This window comes from Calidris pugnax, unplaced genomic scaffold (assembly GCF_001431845.1).
Source record: "Calidris pugnax isolate Ruff unplaced genomic scaffold, ASM143184v1 scaffold50, whole genome shotgun sequence".
Lineage (NCBI taxonomy): Eukaryota > Metazoa > Chordata > Aves > Charadriiformes > Scolopacidae > Calidris > Calidris pugnax.
In genome coordinates this window covers 1,385,564-1,405,837 of record NW_015090780.1, presented here as the reverse complement: position 1 = coordinate 1,405,837, position 20,274 = coordinate 1,385,564, and the positions used below count along the sequence as shown (strand labels likewise).

Genomic DNA, 20,274 nt, shown 5'->3' with positions numbered 1-20,274 from the left:
TCCTATCGCCGAGGCTGGGCGGGAGAGAAGGAAGAGAAGGAAGGGATGCTCCAATGGAGCTGGAGTATGAGTATGGGCCTGAGCAAGGGGCAGGGGGGCAGACCATGGGGCGGGGGAACTGCAACGGGGCCGGACGCTAAGCATGGGCCAGAGAGTGCGGCTGAACAGGGCCTGGGGGCTAAACATGGGGCTGGGGGCTGAGCATGGGGCTGCAGTGGGGCAGGGGACTCTGGCAGGGCATGGAGCTTAATGTGGGGCCGGCAGCCGAGCGTGGGGCTGAGGAGCTGAGCCCCTATGGGGCTAGGGGCTGAGCATGGGGTTGAGAGCACAGGGCTGGGGCCCAGCATGGGGCTGCAGTGGGGCAGGGGGCTCTAGTAGGGCAGGGGGCTCTGGCAGGGCAAGGGGGCTGCAGTGGGGCAGGGGGCTCTGGCAGGGCTTGGGGCTTGATGTGGGGCATAGGGCCGAGGGGTGCAATGGGCCTGGGGCTCAGCATCAGGCTGCAGTGGGGCAGGGGGTTCTAGCAGGGCAAGGGGACTGCAGTGGGCTCTGGCAGGGCAGGGGGACAGCACCAAGACATCACCTTGGGGCTGAAGACTTGGGACTTTCCTGCTTTTCCAGGTGGCATCCAGGGCACTGAGCCCCCCCACCCCACTTTTGTGGACCCTCGGTTCTAAATGGGGTTTGTGCAGCACCTCCAGCTTCTGGGCTCTTTCTCGGGGTGCTGCGCCCAGCCTGCTGCCTGCACCTCCCCACACGGGCTCAGCACTGAGCCATTAATGAACAAACGAGCGCTTACAATTAGAGGAAAACAGTTGGTTTTTTTTTAAGCTCAAGAGCCTGAGTGCTTTTCCCAGTTGCTCAAGTTTCCTGGTGCTCCTGGCTGCTCCCTGGGGAACGCTGCTGTTTCCCACCGGTGGCCAAAAGCCTGGTTTTTCCCTATCCAGCGTGTCCCGGAGCGGGTGACCCCGGTGCCGGTGTGGGAACGCTGCCCGGGCACCACAGCTCATCCCGCTGCTGTCCCCCCCGCTGTCCTGTCACCTCCTCACACAGCTCTAACGGCCCTTCCCGTCTGCTGCCTCTGACTCATTGCTTTAAAGAAATGAAGGATGGTGGATCCCGTTTGCTGACGGAGTCATCACCATTAATCACACGCCTGTGTCATCCTCTCACTCCAGCCCCGGCTCCCTTCCGTGATGCCGAGGCCCCGTCCCCAGCCCACAGCCCACCCAGCACCTCTCCCCCTCCGAAACACCAGCACTGTGCCCGGAGTCTGCACCCAGGAAGGGATGCTGAACCCACCCCAGCACCCACACAATGCCAGGCTCATGCCCACTGGGCAGCGCTGAGTGGCCCCAGGCTACCAGCCCTGGGCCAGCACTTGCCTCTGGATGCTGCCCGCTCAGCCAGGGATGCAGCCCCAGGGCTGATTTCCCGGGGGGACAAGGACAAACTCCCGGCTGAAGATGTTGAGCAACCCCTCGCACGAGCATAAATGTCAAATTCCTCAAAAAACCCCACTTGCTGTGGTTTTGGCTGAGGGTCAGGACGTGGTGCCAGCAGGGAAAAGTGGCTCCGCCTGGCTTTTTGCAATTAAATACTTTTTGATTCTGCTGTTTATCTGCCGGTTCCCCCTTTGTGTGGGGGGGACACCACAAAGGACCCCCTGCACCTTGCACTCCTCTCCTCACTCACCCTCTGCTCTGAAGTAACACTGATTTCCCTGTGAAGGATCAGGTTTTCCAGTGCCCTGCACCAGAGTTTCCCAAACTCTCCAAACCAGGCAATTATGGAGCAGAGAACAAGAGCAAGGGCAGGGGACACTGTGCTGCTCGGCCACCAATGTCACCTTCTACTTTGAGGCTTTGGAAGCTCCTGGTGATGTAGGAGCTAGAGGCTGGTGCTTTGCCGGGATGAGGGCTCCCATCCTCCTCCTCATGGGCGGGAGATAAACATCCCAAATCTCCAGGGAATTGTCTTGATTTCAAGACCAGAGAGTGAGCCTGTCCCTGGCTGCTTGCTGGTGGTGGTGGTGGGGATGACGACGACTGCTGAGTCTCTCTCGTGTGTCACCACACCCTAAAATGTGGCTTTGGGCTTCCTCAGCAGCGCCTGAACCTCAGCTCCCTCCTGTTTGCTGGGTGCTCACCCGGTTACAGACCCAAATTACCCCCCCAGCCCATCCAGCAGAGCAGCGGAAAGGGGCCACCCGTGTCACCTTGCCCCGTACTTCACACCACGGAGCCGGCAGAGACGAACCGCAGCAGCAGGAGGTGTGAGGAGAGACGAGCATCGCCCCGGAGAGGCAGCACCGCCGTGAGAAAAGCCTCTCATCAGCTACTGCACCCCCATTGATAACATCTGCTCTGCACAAACACCCCCCCCAAAACACGGGAGCAGCCAGGAGAGGCCCAGCAAGTCCCCAGGGATGAGGAAAGAAAAGGAAAATCCTGCAGTAAAACCAGAGGAGCAGGAAAGAGGAGACACTGGTTTGGTGGCTGGCTCCGTCGCTGCCTGCGAAGATCCCAATGCTGATGGGTCTCTGGCACTGGCCTCGTTAGCGTGGATTTAATATCGGGATGCTTCATTTAAAGGAAGCAACAGGAAAAAGGAGGAGGAGAGAGAAGTGACTCTGAAAAAGCTCCAGGACAAACCCCCTGCAGGCTCCAAGGCAGCAGGAGGGACACCCAGGGACACCGGGCTGCCCCAAACCCCTGAGCAGCCCCGGCCCGCCAGCGATGAAAGGAGAGGAATATCCCTGTGAAAGCCTTCTCCTCCGGTTACACCAGAGCAGGAGGGTGCTCAGGAGGCTGCCAGGGCTTCATATGCTCCTGGTCCTCAATTTTTGCAGGGAAGGAAGCTGAGATGCTGCAGTCCAGAGCCCAGACCCAAAGGAAACCAGGGGTTTGCACCCACGAGAGCTGCCAGGACCACACTTAGAAACCGGGAAGTGACAAAAACACTGCCAAGCTTGTAACCAGGAAAGGCAGGCTTAATTAACTTTCCTGCAAAACCCCCAAGATCTCTCACTGGAAGGGACTGGGGAGGTGGAAAAACATCAAAGCATCCCCCCGGGCCTGGGGCTGTCGCAGAGCTCAGGGCCCCAGCTCGGCAGCCTGGGCGCTCCCTGCAGCATCTCTCTCTGTTCTGGGACCAGGGGGTATCACACCAACCCCTTTGCTCTCAGACCCAGCTGCAGAGGTGTAGTTTTAACTCCAGAAGTAGCAAAAGAAAAACCCTCAAAACAAATCAACCGCCAAAACCCACAGGAACAAAACCAAACCCTCACCACCAGGCAAATGCTTCAAACCTAGCCCAGCATCCTTCCTCTGCAAGCACAGCTCACTGAGCAGCTACAGAGCTCTGCTGGCCTCTCCCACAACCTATTTGCCTGCTCTCCACCACCTTTCTGAATTTAAGAGAGCAGCTCCCAACTCCAGTCATCCATTTGCTGCTCCCTCTGCGCTGTTTCAAGCAGGAGTGACCACCAGAGCTTCCAAGAAGCCGATTCCCTGAGGTATCACACCATAAATCCGAGCCAGCGCCACAGCTGCGGCTTTTCCACGTTAGAAGTTTCTCCAGCCTCAGTCCCTCCTTGCCAAGGTTACTGCTGCGACCCCGCTCTCCCACACTTTCAAGGATGAGGGAGCTGGAGGCAGGTCTGGTTCACCTGCAGCGCCAGAGAAGGGACCAAGGTGATGGCACCCAGGAGAAAAGCGTGGGCTTGCGGCTCCCCAGCCTTTGTTGAGCACAAGGTACATCCCTGGAACACCATTCGGCATCTCAAAAAGGAAACAAACTGTAAATATTACTTAATACTTCCCTTCATGACAAAGCATCCATAGAGACAGACAAACAAGCCAGAGGGAGAGAAAAGTACTATTTCAGTTGCTTCTTGCCTCAAGCCACCGCAGGCAGTTGGTATTTGCCTGGCAAGCTCATGACACGCACCTACGAGCGGACTCCGGCACGGTTAGATAGAACAAGACAAGCACATTCACCCCATTTTCTCCCAAAGGAATGCTTTATTGACAAGTTTCCTCACTATTTATCTGTCTAGAGAAACAGTTCAATACCCAAGCTCCAGCAGTCCCCGTTTCACTGGCTCCGCTCCTCGCAGGGAGGCCAGTTCCAGTCAAACAAGGAGCACCAGTAAGTGACACTCTACACTCCACCTACTGCCAGTACATCTGCCTTCTAATCTGTCATCCTGTGTCCCCAGGTCTGCAGAGGGAGGGGAGCAGGGCTGGGTGGGGGAAAGGGAGATTAATCAGCAGATAAGTGTCAAAACTTGCTTCTCTAAAGAAGGGTCAGAGACGGTTCAGTCCCTCCAGGGTGATAAACCACTAAAACCCAGATATGTACATAAGTCTAAAGACCTGAGTAAGTCCCACTTGGCCTCTAAGGCACAGAATTGCTCACTCCAGGTATTTCTACGTGGAGGCACCTCGCCTAGAATAAGATCAGGCCTCTAAGTAGAAAACTCAGACTTTTTGGGCTCCTGAGTAACAAAGTTGGACATCAAAAGAGCAAAACATCCAGCCCCTAGGGGAACTGGTTAAGCTCCGTGACTCTCTGCTGGTTTTGTAAACCAAGATTAGAGCTGGGGCTTCCAATCAAAAAAACCCATCCAGTCAGTCAGATGTACCAGCTGGAGGAGCCCAGAGAGAGCAGAGTCCCTCCAACGTGGTGTCTGTCTTTCCAGAGACAGCCCTGGCCTTTTTGATCTGGCCCTGGCACGAGTAACCTCCAGAAATTCTTCCTCCAAGAACGAAGGCATAAGCTGAGAAGGGAGAAGCAAGTTTCATACACTCAGGAAACGGAGTGCACCACTGAATTTAACACAAGAACTGGCTTATAAGCATGCTGCTGCTACGGCATGATGCAAAACTCCAGTGCTCAACATCCAGCTTTATAACCCTTGCAGTCTTCTCTATAGGAAAAAAAAAATAAACTGATAAACAAGTAAAGCGTAAGGTGATATAAGGCTTGCAATTCAGTTCCAGAGTCCAAGGGAGCATTTCCCTAATATGATGCCAAAGCTATTTTTTTTTGTTTTGTTTTCAAGCTTTATTTCTTTAAAGTTCATTGCATTTAAAAATAAAGATTTTTTAGTTTTGTTAAAGCTAGAGCATTAGTGTAACAACGAGGCAGCTGCTAAGTGAAGTTTCCCTTTCGGGAGCCCAGAAAAAAAAACACAACCCAACTGTTTACCCCATTTACCAGCCTACTCCGATAGGAGCCAGAGAAACCAGTAACAGGAGAAGCCTGGGAGCTCAGGGAGAAGCTGCACAACATGCCCCGAGCACAGACCGTAGCCAGAAGCTGAAGCTAAGATGCCCATGCACTTGGCTTCTCCAATAACTGCCCTCCTCACGCTGCTCAGGGAGATGTATCTGTTCCAAGTTATGTCAGACAAGGGAAAAAACCCACTGTTTTTATCCATATCACTGGCATTTCTGAGCTACTTTTAAGGAAACTCCATCTTACATGCCCTCCCAAGAGGACAGCAGTGATACATTTAATCTACAAACTTTAGTGTAAAATATTATTTGTGTACAAAACTTTGCATTCTCTTTATTTGACTCAGATCCAGCAGCAGTGTCTATGAATGAATGATGGATCTCTCCCGACGGGCTCTCAGCCCCTTCTCAGATTCGCATGTTGTTGCTGTTGTGAAGATTTGGGAGGGAGGGGGCTGGCTCTTACAGTCGTGCACAGCCGTGCAAAGCCATGTGGCAGGTCTAGAAAGGAGCGTTGTCTTGTGGAGGTTTGTCCCCAGCTCCCGAGGGGGAGTGGAGGCCATCGGTGCTGTTTTCCCTGCTGCCCACCACTCTGGACTGAAAGGAGAGAAGAGAGTCAGGATAACAAGAAAGCAGCACTGAGAACACAGAGTCAACTCCCCCTTGTCAAGGTCACCTACTGTAGCAAAGACTTCAGATATCTGAGAGGCCATTTGCCCCAGTACATTGCAGAAATTCAAGTTTCTGCATAAGGCTTCACACCACACATCTACAAGACAAAGCAGACTGTTACCTTTATGGTCCCGACTCGATCTTCAAATGACTTGAAGGTTGCAGAATTCCTTGAAGAAAGGGGAGGAAAAGAAAACAGAACAAATAAAGATAAGTTAGTCCTTAATTAAATCAAATTGCACAGCGTGACTGGGCTCTCTGGCCTTTCCCATGCAGTGAGAGCAGCACCCAGAACACTTCCAGCTCCTCCCAGCCTTTGGCACAAATCTCTCGGGCACATCAGACAAGGACACCACATACAAACACTGAAGGAAAACATTTATACCATGTGCAATCCACTCAATTGCTCAAGCTGAAACATTGAGGGGAACAAGTCCCAGTTCACTAGGGAATCAACGCACGATAAGTAGAGAAGAAACTAGCTCTTAAGTTTTACCAGGCTTCCAACTAAAAGCACACTGTCCTAAATAATGGAAAGGAAAAGCTGAGAAGGGTTTAAAATAGAAGCTTCAGTTTCCCATCTCACATCCCACAGGCAGGAAGGGAAAGGGCCATGTGCCTATACCTATGGGCAGTTTGATTACTACACGAGTGATCATTTGCATCACAAAATACCCATAAAAACCACAGCATAAGTTACTCAGAGGATTTCTTATTTCTAGCAAGAAACCCAGGTCAACTGTGTGACAACAGAACAAGCTTCTCGGCTTGCAAACAATTCCAGGGGAGGGCTCTGCTCCTGTGGGCCCCATCCTGCCCTGGCAGTCATTTCTCCTGCAAGATCACCACCTAATGCAGCACCAGGGCATGTTGAGAGGGCACTGAGCTTCCAGGGTGGAGACAGAGGGTTCAAGTTAGGATTCATCTCAGAATTAGCAGTGGCCGTGCTGTACGTTGTGAGAGATGGACTGTAATCCCTGCCCTGTAATCCCCAAAAGCTGCTTTTTTCAATTAGACTTTGGTACAGCTGTGACACTGCATTTAACACCTGTATTGTTCTTGGACTGATAGCCATAAAATGAGATTGGGTACAAAACCCACCCTGAATTACTCAAACTGCAGGACATGGTTACCCCACACCTCGAGTGGGGTCTGCTTAAGAAGGGGACCAGTTGTACAAGTCACAACCAAAAACACATTAAGGATGGAGTTGGCTGAACTCTCCCCCCAGCCCCACTCAGGAGACACGGGTGTTCGCTACGTTACCTCATCGCTGGCATACTTATCGAGTGGCGGATGGAGTAACTGCTGCTCGGAAGCATTCAGAATAAGGAGGAAAGAGTTAAATGACAATTTTAGACAGACACCGTGCAAGAGCAGCACACCCCTGGCTCTTAAGCACTTACTGTCCACACACAGGCTGCTGTGGACAACTTGAAGCGGTAAGAGCCCTCCCTCTCCTCCCTTATTTAACAGCCACAGCCCAGAACTTAAGTTTTTCCAGACACAGGACAGTACACACAACTATTTAAGTGCAAACTGCAACTGTGATACAAAAGTCATTTACAGGGCATTGGTTTGTGGTAGGCTTCTCAATCTGTGTCAAAAGTGTAGGCAAGGCTGGAATGATCAGCTTCCCCTTTAACTCAAGAGCAGCACACCCCTGGCTCTTAAGCACTTACTGTCCACACACAGGCTGCTGTGGACAACTTGAAGCGGTAAGAGCCCTCCCTCTCCTCCCTTATTTAACAGCCACAGCCCAGAACTTAAGTTTTTCCAGACACAGGACAGTACACACAACTATTTAAGTGCAAACTGCAACTGTGATACAAAAGTCATTTACAGGGCATTGGTTTGTGGTAGGCTTCTCAATCTGTGTCAAAAGTGTAGGCAAGGCTGGAATAATCAGCTTCCCCTTTAACTTCTGCAAGGGCCAGGCATAGAAAGAAAAAAAAAAATAAAAATCTGTCTTTTAGCAGCCTTGAAGAATATCTTACCTAAAGGAATTCGAGAAGGGGTGAGCCCTGGGAGGAGCCATGGCAGCAGAGAGAAAGGGAAGCAACAATCAGACACTTGTGCAAATCTCAACACTGAATGCAAGGACACAGTCACAGGATCACGGGGCAGCAAAGTCAACTGCCCAGGAGGAAGCCTCTCAAAATAAATTGCAGAAGCACGCAAAAACTTTTCATTAACTCAAGTCAAACTGAGACTTTTTTCAGAGAACAATAAATGGCACCCACAGCAACTTAAAGCCAGGGTGCTGGTGAGGGAAAGGAGCGGGTATGCAACAACCACCACCCCCCAAAACATTTTACCTACCCCTACCCATTGCTTTAACACGATTTTTTTTAAATATTAGCACATGCTTTCCTAAACTGAGGGTTTTACCAAGCACTAGCTAATTTGGTAAAGATACCTCCTTCTCCCATGTCCCCCCACAAGCTCTCATACAAAGACAGCATTGCTAGGACTTCTGGTGGAGAATTTCTGTAACAGGAACCCGCAATGGATACCTGCACATTATCTTGCCAAACCCGCAGATCTCAGAAGTTACAGCTCAGAGAACAAACACATCTCAGCATAATAAAGATAAGAGAATCTGGATAAAAGGTATCGCGTTTACCCTGCAACCTGCTTACCCATTTTTAGGTTTCAAGGCAAACTATATCCCCCATCAGGTTACCAGATTCCCTCGCGTGATTTTGCAATGCAGTAGCATCTCAGTAGTCCGAAATAACAGACCAAGGTTTCCCACTTCTGCTAGTAATATTACTTGGATGCTCTAAAGGAGCTTTTCTTACCAGAAGCGGTGTTTTATTCCACTTAAATCTAACTTTTGTCTCTGCAGCAGGAAGCAGTCATGGCAAGTTGGATCTGAAGTACTTGGAAAGGAGCACAAGGGCTTTTCTTTCCAGCCAGAGCAAGGCTTTGTGGTTTCATTTCCCCATGCATCCAAGTCAGCTCTTTGGCAGGGCAGACTCCTTGAAATGCTGTCTTTGCATGCAAAATAAAGTAACTTTCTACTTACTCTTCCTTAAAGGAGAACACAGATAACACATGTCCATGCACCATGCTACTCTGTATGCAATACCACAAGCACTGCAGCGTTTGGTCAGTATCTTGGTCTGGACACAGCAGTAACCCTTTTCCTCCTTTTACAAGGATTTCAAGTTTATGTAAATTCAGAAGTTTTCAGGCACCTTTGGGGCTCAGGCTAACATTTCATAATCAATTTGCTTGTAGTATTATGTACAGCAGCAAACTCCAGCAGTCAACATGAAGTGTATTGGGGACATAAACCCACAAAGCAAGCTGTTATCAACAACATGAAAACACTTCCAATTCTGCAGATTACTGGGGCCAGTAAAGTGCAGGAACAGAACATCTAAAAGCCAATTTACTTTTTAACTGTAAGTGGAGATAACAGAAAAAGCTGAATTAGCCAAGATTTGGAAAAATCCCACCCACTAATTAAGCTACATTTTCTCCCCTAAAGGCAAGCTAATAGAGCAACAGCATTAATACAATTAGCACGCAATTACCAAGTTAACTTCACAATGTCTCCTTACAATCCACAGCCATAACATTTAAAGATATTTTGACCAGAAAACAGCAACCCTGAAGATTTAACCCGGGGACATATTACTTGTATTTCATAGCATTTTGGTCCAAGGATTTTTAATGGAATTACGACTACGCCCTCCACGTATCGGAGGCGTTTGTCCCATTCATCACGCCTTCCTTGCATTTATCAACCAGTGAAGGCTGACTAAACAAGGAAATCCCTTCTGTTATCTCAACACTTCCAGTGATGGAAAATAAACCTGCTTTACAAGTGAATTTGTAGTGTAAGAGGAGAAAAAAAAAAGTACAGTAACAGAGGTTGCAGTGTAGGCTACGAGGCCTGTAACGGGGATTCTCTGGGAACAGAGATGATCCCTGCTCGTTCAGAGAAGTGATCACAACACAACAGACTTCACTCCTCCTCAGCTCTGCTGATGTATCACAACAGCAGTCACAATTTCACCTGGCAAGGGTACAAAGTGGGACAACTCCTGCAGAAACTTATGCTCAGAGTTAAACCTTATTCAGAATCAGAAATACCAAGACTTGAACGCAGCACGGGAGACAGAAGTCTGTTTATACACACACAGAAAAACTGAGAGTCTTAAAAAAAAATAATCATTACTGTGTTCCCCCACAGGGCCACATACACAAAGCAAACCCTGCTGAAATAACTTTGGCAGGGATTCCCAAGTGATAAGACAGAAGCTGCCTCTATTTCATAATACATCACCCAAGGTACTAGCTATAAAAAAAGAACGCAAATCTTTAAATCGGTGATTAATGCTGAGCAATATCATCAACTGCAAAGGTGTGACCTGTTTGGAGTCAGCCAGGCCAGCTTCCACAGCCAGTTTTCACTACGACTGTGTCAGCACAGCTCTGTCACCAGCAGTGACAGGCACACTCATCACTCAGCCACGCATGCCCTCCCTCCATCACCCCCACTTGGGATGGCACAAACATTTCTGCAGCCACGTGGTGAACTGCATTCTCCCAACCAAAAGACAACAGGCAGGATCAAGCCCATCAAAATGTCATCTTCTGGTAGCAACGCTGGTTCAGGAGCTCCCTGTTTGGTCCAAAAAGCACAGTTCCCATCCCTTTGCCACAACAGCCTGGCCAGACTGCAGATTTCCACCCCCAAATTTTCTTCACTTATCAGTTCAGTATAATGTTATCACCACGCCCTGCGGCAGTATCTGTAATCAGCTGTGATTACATGTAAATCTCTTCTTCCAGCAGACTAGGTGGTTTCCAGGAAAGAAAAGTCAGAACTTGAATACTGGAAAGGGTAGGAAGCCAGCTAGTCCTCTGCCAAATTCAGAGAAGTGAGCTACTGAAAACACTCACCAAAAATTACCCTCCAGGAACACAGTAAATAACTCTGAGGACAGAACTGACAGAATAAGTCAGTAGTATGTGATCAGAGGCCAACAAGTTCTTACCACTTGGATAGTCCCAGCCACAGTGGAATAGGAAATTCCCTACAAAGAATGACAGCTACCCATTCAATCCAAGATCTGGTACATCACATTAAACATGAGCTCTAAGAATACTTCCTTAATAACCTAGACAGGTTGTATATTCAGAATTATCTCCCATTTCCAAGAAAAAAAAAAGCATGGTCAAGGTATTCTGCATTAAAAACTTGGACATCGCCATTAATGGGGAAGCAATCGTTAGCTTAAATTTCTGATGATGAGGTAAATCACCAATTCTAACCTTGAAGTTCATACAGCTGAGAAACTCACAGAGCAAGAACCTCAGCCAGCAGCAGAGGGAACCAGCCCTCCACTTTCCAATTCAGAGAGGTTTAAATTTGCAGTTACTTCAGTGGTCATCTCCTTAAGCAATCAAGATAAAAGATTTCTTCTTGTGGTTGGTGGTTATGTTGTCATGATCTTCTAAATCAATTTGTATCTTCCAATTGACAGGACATAACTGTGCCTGGAAGGCAAACTGCCCTTCTCCACGGAACACCAACACACAGGGCTGGAAACTGCATGAAATGCAACATCCAGACTTGGCCCCATTTTAAAACATAGCAGAGCACAGGAGCAATGACCCATTTCTAATCCTAAACAGTAACACTGAGAAAACACATCTCCATAATCCAACAGTGAATGGAAAAGGTAAACTTTAGTACTAGTTTCTTACATATGACATAAAAGCTGCAGTGAAACCATACGATAGTAAAAGGGGGGAGGCTGCTAAAAATGGTCTGTCAGTTCTCCTAATCCAAGTCAAACCTAAATGCCTTAGAACAGATTTTATCCCATCAACAAGTCTTTAAACTATGATGTACAGGGCTACACAGAAGAAGATAGTCCATCAACAGCAATCTGCTGCCAACTAAGCAGCAAAATAGAAAAAAAGCCTGGTTATTGTCTAAAGTCTCATTACTGTTTGAAAACAAGATCAAAGCACCAGAATGCAAAACAGAAATCTTACCTCATGTCACCAAGTTTCCTGCTGATAACAGAACCTACATTGGAAAGGGCTGCTGAAGTCTTCTGTCCTGCCTGGGAAAGGGTTTCTTGGGTCTTCTTGTAACTAAATAGAAAAAAAAAAGTCATAAATTGAACTAGTGGGTCGCATCTGAAAGCGAGAAGCACCCCCCCATTTTGAAAAAGGAACCCATATTAAAAGGAGAGAAGCCAGGTTAGTGAGCTGCACTGACTCCACTGAAAGAGCCCCTTCCAGTCTTGCATATATTAAAAAACTGGAAGTTTTAAGGTGGCAGCAAGCATAGGATTAACCTTTCCATACACTCACTTTACCATTTTGACCATATGCTCTTAAATCTGACCAACATTTGAGAAAAAAAAAAAAACAATCAGCCCAAATTTCCCATGTGGAAACGTCATAGCATCATATCCTATTTGCTCTACAACTATGTTTTGGTTTCCTTAAAAAAAAAAAAGTGTATGAACTTATTCTATAATGTGCTTAGAGCCTTGAAGAAGTTATAGCATTTGCTGCAGCGTTAGGTTACAGAGGAAAGAGGCAGGACTAACATCACAGGATAGAAGAAGTAATGGAGGAATCTGCATTACCTCTACAACTTGCAGTTTAGAAATAAATTGGTAGAGGAGTTTCCTATCAGTTACCATTAACCACAAACCATGAGAAGTCTGACAGCTTGTATTTGTCAGCTGATTACATTTCAGTTTATACCAGAGCTGGAGAAGACAGACTTGAGAACCTTTGTTTCCTTCAGATGAGACTAATCTCAGGAACAAAGATTCTTTGAGCCACTTTCATTAACTCATCCTCTAAGCTATTCCACAGTTGGTAATTAACATCTAGATTTATAGCATTCTTCAAATTATAATAAAGAGATTCAGGCTGGAAAGCAAGCTGTCGGGAGACAGCACCACAGCACCTGGATCCAAGCAATAACAATTACAACATGTTGGTTTGTTGTGGTTTTCTTGCTGAAGACCACAGCCAAGTATTTCTGAATCAAGAACATACATGAGAGTTACGCAGAACGGGGCAAAACCACATCAGTTTTACCTTCCCTCTTCCTGCTCCTGAAAGAAAATTCCTATAACCTATGCATTTTTCATATGCACCAATTCCTCTTGAATTCAGTGACTCCAGAATAACCTGAGCGTGCCCCAACAGTGCGGTCTCTAACATTGTTTCTCCACAGCACAATCTTTTGCAAGAAGTAGTCATTTAAGGACAAGTCAGGAGTGAACTGGTCAGGATCAACACTGCTTGCTCTTACACACGCCTTCCTATTGCAATAACTGTGTTTTGCCAGGAGCCCTTGGCCAAAGTTGCTTTGGAAGAGGAGGATCTCAATGCCCTTCCGCAGTCAGGCTCCTCCCCACCTGACTAAGTCCCATCACGGGATTTGATTTACAGCTGCCTAATTCAAAACATCGAAGAGCTCACACTCACCAAAGTATGTTGTGCTGACTCTGCATCCACTTGGCACTCAGCTCTCAGAGATCAGCACTGAGCACCAGCACAGCGATGGGAGGAGAGGTTTAAAGGCTCAAAAGGACACCATCACTCCCTACACACACACTGCAAGCTCCCAGGTACTACGTCTAGCTTCAGCAGATAAAGGCCAGAGTTTTTCCAGCTGTTTTTCCCCACTCTTGCCAGCAGTATTCTTAAGATAACTGAAGATCTAGCACTCAAAGGGCTGCTCCTTCTGCCTGGATGTGCTCCTTCACGATGCCAGCACCACCTCTTGTGCTGACACAGTGATCTAGATCAAGGAAACGATCTGGCTGAAATATAAACTTGGAAGAACAAAAAAAAAAGCAACAGCAGCCAGATCAGATTGCCAGCCACCTAATCTTGCATCCACAGCTCCCACACACACGTACACACTTCCACTGCTGCAGCACAGGAGGCAGAGCCAGGAGAGCACAGCCAAGAAGAGAAGCTCTTTAACCCAGAACTGCCATCAGACACACATGTGGAGCTGCATCTGTGACAGCCAGGGATCAGGTTATACAAGACTTTAATGCAACTTAACTGCACCCAGCCCTGACCTAGAAGGTGCAAGCACTCTCCTTGCAAGAGACACAGCCAGGTTTACCATGGCTTTAAATTCACAATCGCTCACTTTCTTCCCTTAGCACCAGTACAAAGCACAATAGAATAATCCAAATCTAGGACTAATAAATACGAGCTCTGATTAATACTTTGCTCTACTAACAGGCAGCTGGCACCAGCAGAAGCTGCAGAAACGACCTCTGCCCTGTGGTGTTCATCCTCTGGTACTCACATATTGCATGGCACCCCTCTCTGATGGGGAGAAGCCAGACCTGCACCCTCAAATCCTCCTTTATCCATTAATACCAGCTTCTGCTTACTCGGTTTTATCCAGCAATTGCCATTTGTGCTGCCTGGCAAAGCACATAAACCATCCAAGTCATCTTGCATCCTGGTTAGAATGAAATGATTTCTCTGCTTGCAGAGGGCAAGTCTGTAGCCAGGAATGGGAACTACCAGGAAATTCAGCAGTACACAACAGCACCATAAGGTCAGGAGTTCAGCCCATTCCCAGTTCAGTCAGGATGCTTGTTAGTTATGACACAGAGAAGCTCTAGAACAGGAAAGAGGATGCATTTGCATAATAACCCCCCCCCAAAACATATGAATAAAACCTCATCCCTGGATTTCTCAAACTTGTCTCTTCACATTTACTGAGCTTTAGACAAAAGTAGAAATTCTTGTTTGTTTTCTGAAACGTTGCTGGAATCTTACCTTTCAATCCCCCTCACTTCTCCATTTCAATCAGCATCTACCTTGCTGGCATGAATTGTCATTCTGTCTGGTGCCAAAGCAAGCAGGAAAACTAGCGTGCCACAGCTATTCAGCCTTAAATGCTCTACAAAAGCACACTTCCGCCACATTTCTGGCACTTACTAGGTACAAGGAAACAGATACAAGGAGAAGTTTTCTATTCTGGCAGGCACACCCAGGGAGGAACTCCGATTAAACACCGCTGGAGACAGTCACACTGTCACCGAGCATAAAAACCAAGGTCACTCTACTTAGCAAGTGGAACAGTGACAATTTACAGCTTCTTAATCTAGAAAACATACACAGAACACTGAAAGGAGACCTGCATACTTGAAAGTTTTTTCTGATACTCCTGCTTTTTATCTCCACTCATTTTTCACTCGTCTTACAAAGAAAACCTTCTGTTCACACACACTGCCTGTAACAAGCCAGCTCAAAGGACTGAATTTCATACCCACTCACAAGAGCAGGAGGAGCTGGCTCACCTAAGATCTGGCTCACCATGGTCTAAATCAGACCAGGACCTGCCTGGTGCCACTGCATGACTGTAAAGAACACCCCTGTAGACTGTGGGAAAGATGCAGTGAGAAGGACAGAGGCCAATTCCCATAATTTAGGCCAGATGAGAATTTAATTCCAGGCATTTAATAAAATCATGTCTAGAAGACCTTCACAGCCAACAACTGGAGTATAACAGCTGTGAGGTTTAAGCTGTTTGAGCACATTTGGGGCCCCAACACAACAGAACAGCCACTGTGGACACTACAGCCCTATTTGTTCTCATCAGGTACCACAGCAAAAAGCAAAGCTTCTCCCTGCAGAGCACGTTGAGGGTAAGAAGAGATCGGTCTGACTACTCCTTAGATCATCAGCTGAAGATCTAACCCATGGTGCACAGGTCTCAGCTACCCAGTGGCTTCAGCCAGTTCCCTCTGAGAGCAGAGAGGCATTTGAAGAGTATTGCTTGGCCCAAGTGACATCATTCAAGTACTGAGGCGAGGAAAAGCTCCCTCTCCCAGAAAAAGGTGTTTATTGGGTTAAAAAGCTGAAAGCTGGAAGTGAGAAATGTTTAAATAGGCCTAGTTAAAGCAGAGAACTGTGAGAGGAGGTGCAGAACGTTAGTGACAGCAGACTGTCATGGAAGCATTTGCTAACGCTGAAGGTTAAAACACTCACGCTTCTGATTGAGTTATTTTTTCATTCCAGTCCTCCAGTGTGCTGCTGGCTGAAAGATATCTACAAACACAATGGAGGTTAGATACAGCTCCCAGATTCACTACAGAGGCTTCTTTTGACACTTTCCACATTATTAGCATCTCTTTACAGTTACAGTATCATCGGTTTTATTTCTCTGACAATAGCTTCCCCCCCTTCTCTGTTACAGCCAGAAGGAAAAGAGCTGCTGTTTGAGAGGTGGAAGACACATAAAGCCCTGGGTTCTTTTTTCTTATTTAAGCATGTTCAAACACTGAGCACAAAGAAACAAAGCTTGCTGTTTAGAAGGTGTCTAAGAATTGACAGACTCTGCATCTTCTGTTCCTTTCCTGAATGCTATGTGGCAGCTATATACTAAGAGCACAGAGCAGTGAAGGCAAAAAAAAAAATATATCTGCCACACCCAATGCTGTATTTACCACTATAGGGTGACCTGGACAAACTCTTAAACTTAGTTTCCTTTTCTAATCTTTAGAATTAGATTGTTTCGCTACATAGATAACAGTACTTTAGGGATTGTGAGAATTAACACTGCAGGTACAGAACAAATACAAGTACCACAGAAAGCAAACAAGAGGCAGAAGTGCTCAGAGCTGATATTTCGCAGGCAGTTCACATCACCCAGAAGCGTAATTCTCCCCAATTAGATCAGTGCCATCTTGCCTACTGACGAGAAGTTTCCAGCCCACGTTTTCCTCTTAGCTAAATAATCATCTCCTTCAATGCAAGCCATAGAAGGGAGAGAATTTTCAGTGCAAAAAACATTCAAGGTCTCCCTTATGCTCAGCTATGCAGGAGGAAAGTGATTCATGTCCAATATGAATGGAGGTCTAATATAATTAAAGAATGTATTCTAGAGACAAAAGCAACCAGATGCTCTTAGTCCACATTTGTCACCTGCTCGTATATACTGCAAAGAGTAAAATTCATGGCTTTCTAGTACTGACATCATCTAAAAGGTTCACACACATCAATGCAGAAGAGCCCCTGCGTGGCGACTTTCCAAAGCCAATATCGGTACTCGCTTGTGCACTGCCCCTATTTTCAGCTCCAAGTAAACGCCTCCAGCATCTCCCCTGAGGCCATATAGAAAGGCAACAATCAAACTGATCCCTGACACACCTGCTGCTGAGAAAAGAAATAGTTTCACAGTAAAGATAAGAGGTTCACTAATAAGACATGCGGTAACTGACCTCCCTATCAGTTAAAGGCAAATTGTGGTTGATTTTTTGCATAATTTTTTTTTTTTTAATAAGATGTGGTCTGGTAACTGATTGGAATTTTTATTCTGCAATAGCGAGACTACAGGAGAGATGACAGCAGTAACTTTTTACTCATCTCTTCTGCAACTAAGGGATGGTTAGAGCTGGGAGCCAGGCGTGCTGCTAATGAGTCCCGCTTCGCCATGGCTCCAGCTCCCAGCCAGCCCCTCTGAGAACAAGGGGCAGCACAAATCGGGGAACGCAGCAAGGAGCAAGGAGGTGTTGCTGAGGAGCCCGAGGCACTCACAAGTCAGACTGTGTCACTTTGTCATTCCACTCTCCAAGTTTCTCAGATGTTCTCACATAACTAGAAACAGAAAGTGTTAATGAATATAACTTCAATATTCATTTCTTAGAAGACAACGACACAGATTTCAGTGACAAAGGAACGACGGAAATCAGGCGAGGGAAAGACACAGAAGAGGGAAAGACTAAACAGTGAAACAAACAGCTCAACGAGTGCTGTAACTCCATTCCACATAAGTTACATGAGGCTTTTTAGACTGAGCAATCTGTGGGCACCGAGAGTCCCTTCCATCCAGGCACAACCGCGGGGTCAAACTTACCTCTTGCACTCTCCTTCTGGCACTGCCAAGCACAGCAGTGATCATGCCCTTAGCGCCTGCTCAGGAAGAGTCAGTCTAATTTCAGATCTTCTTTAGGCAGAAATGACTATGTGTAGTGTGCACTAACATTACAGAATTTTTCCCTAGGAAGTGCAGACTTTTTAATTCAAGCTACACGACTCCAGAAATAGCTTCTGAACTAGCACTATGCAGCAGAGCTGGCGCTTCTCTTTGAGCCTAAGTTCAGAATAAGGCAGCAGCTGCCTACGTCTCAAAGTGCAGGCAGAAACGGGCAAACTGAAGTGTTAAGTGGTGATCCACAACCCAAACACCATGGGAAAGAGCATCCAGCAACAATTTATCCACATCACAAACAAAAAGCTTCCATTTGTGCTGACATAAAGACATTGACACATGAGAACAACGAAATGAATGGTTTTAAGTGTCTTTTACTCTATATACCCAGAGCAAAAGCCTCCAGCCACTTGGACGAGCCCTGGAATACGCTGTTGGGAAATAATTAAAGTAATATTTAAATGTGAAACGTGCAACACAAGTGATACTTACGCATTGGAGACTTGGACATCATGCCAGCTTTTAGACAGGTTTTGCTTTAACCCATCCAAGGGAGTCAAACCTAGCTTCCTCTTCAGCTCTCCACAATGCCTCTCTTTAGCAGCCAGAACTTGCCTGAGGGTACCAATTTCTTCTTCAACCTTAGAGAGAGGTAGAGGTTTGCCTTAAATCACAGTTCAGTAAAATTCCAACAATTAGGCCAACTTTCTACCTCCCTCAAAACTAGCAAGATTTCTTTAACGTGAATTTAAAGAATTGGTAGCAATGTGAGGTACACACAGAACGATTCAACTGAGGATGAAAGGTGCTGGAACAGGAGACCTACAGCTCAGACTTCAATAGGGAAAACATCCATACAAGTCACTGTACTAGCGACTTAATGGCACCAAGATTAACATTTCTAGCATTGTAATTTCGACAGTAGATAAAAATCAGTTGCCAAATCTTATTAACTAAGGCTTCGATCTTATTATTCTTTTACTCTGACATCATTAAAGCAAAGTTTTTCCTCAGAGATCTTTCTTTCAAGATTTTTCAAAGCACTCTCAAGTCATTTGCAGCAGAGAGGGTTCATTTCTGCTTCAGCTGCAGCTCGCCAAGCTCTGCCTGACCACCCAGAGCAGCAAAATCCCCCCTTGCTAGAACCTGTGAGTCAAAGAATCACCATGAGACTCTCAAATGAAAGGACTAAGAACAGCTACAATTATTTTCAGCGACGTTTCAGATCGAAATTATAAACTGACCTTTAAACTCCCAAAGGTGCCCAAAATTCAGTATATTACATTACAAACTCTCAGCTCTTCAAAAGCATGTAGGCACCAAAAATAGTTCCCTAAAAAGTGTAATAAGTATTTAAGAGGTAGAAACAGAAACCACATTAAATACTCCATTGTTCCAGCTTCCTAAGGAAAAACAAATTTCTCTTGCATATCACTTGCTAAAGTGTTTTCTCGCTTCAAATGGAGCTAAAAGCTTAGATTAAGCTCACAGCATCAAAAGCCACTTATTTCCTTAGAGCTCTAATTTAAGTCATTCTGGGAACGAGCAGGCAGCATACCAACTACAGTGTTTGAAGTATCTGCCAGCTTTGTGCATTTTAACAATTAGCTGAGAGATCCAAAGGTAACATCACTGCAAAATTAAAAGAAAAAAAAAAAGCCACACCAAAAAAACAAGTCCTCCTCCTGTGGCTCCTGTTTGTTCCTCCCCAGTGGAACACAACTGTGGCCGCTGACAGACACCATTACCTTGGCAAGCTCAGATCTCAACTCCTCCTCTTCAGCAAGAGTCAGCCCCTCGGGTGCAGCGGTCCTGGCCGAAGCCGCGCTATCCACGGGCACATCTGTCATGGCATCCGACAGCAGACCTTTGTTGGGAGAGTTAAGGTTGATATCTGTCACAGACAAGGAGCAGAGGGCAGACACAATAAGCAGCCAGCAAGCGAAGCCATTTATGCAAACCTGGGCAGCCCGATGGGAAAGGTGAAGGCAGGGGCTTCACAGAGAGAGGAAGAGAAACCTCCAGCGGAGTTTCCTCCACGAGCATCTCTCAGAAGTGACACAAGCACTGCGTTGCCCTTCCAAAATAGCTCCTCTGCCCGGCACCATGCAACAGAATACCCGCAGGGCCCACACCAACACGGGGGGGGGAGGAAGGAGGGAAGAAGGGGGGTGAGCTCTGGGGTGGGATGGGAAGCCGGGGATGAGCTGCCAATGTTCTCCGCAGGGCCCTGGAGCCGCAGAGGGGCCCATCCGCACGGGGGGCCCGGAGCCGTCTCTCTAACCCTCCGGGGGCCGCCTCGACGCCTCGGGGGCCGCCTCTCCCCTCACGGCAGCCCCGGGGGCCGCCTCCACACCTCGGGGGGCCGCCCTTCCCCTCACGGCAGCCCCGGGGGCCGCC

At 47.2% G+C, this 20,274-nt stretch overlaps 1 protein-coding gene across 15 annotated transcripts in view; it reads right to left on the bottom strand.

Annotated features, from left to right (window-relative positions):
- Positions 1-4,002: 4,002 nt before the first annotated feature.
- The window catches only part of TPD52L2 (tumor protein D52-like 2), a 17,476-nt gene continuing 1,204 nt past the window's right edge, over positions 4,003-20,274 (bottom strand). Inside the window, exons 1-10 of one of the 15 annotated variants that reach the window (XM_014956166.1) lie at positions 19,836-19,968; positions 19,623-19,741; positions 18,367-18,515; positions 17,481-17,540; positions 15,933-15,992; positions 11,934-12,035; positions 7,910-7,936; positions 7,179-7,220; positions 6,034-6,082; positions 4,003-5,837 (exon numbers count right to left, since the gene is read on the bottom strand). In XM_014956166.1, the coding sequence (XP_014811652.1) occupies positions 5,742-5,837; positions 6,034-6,082; positions 7,179-7,220; positions 7,910-7,936; positions 11,934-12,035; positions 15,933-15,992; positions 17,481-17,540; positions 18,367-18,515; positions 19,623-19,741; positions 19,836-19,920 (789 nt within the window). In that variant the 5' untranslated portion in view covers positions 19,921-19,968 and the 3' untranslated portion in view covers positions 4,003-5,741. Of the gene's footprint in view, positions 5,838-6,033; positions 6,083-7,178; positions 7,221-7,909; positions 7,937-11,933; positions 12,036-15,932; positions 15,993-17,480; positions 17,541-18,366; positions 18,516-19,622; positions 19,769-19,835; positions 19,970-20,274 lie in introns of those variants that run through there. The other 14 variants (XM_014956174.1, XM_014956203.1, XM_014956192.1 and 11 more) reach the window with 14 other exon arrangements.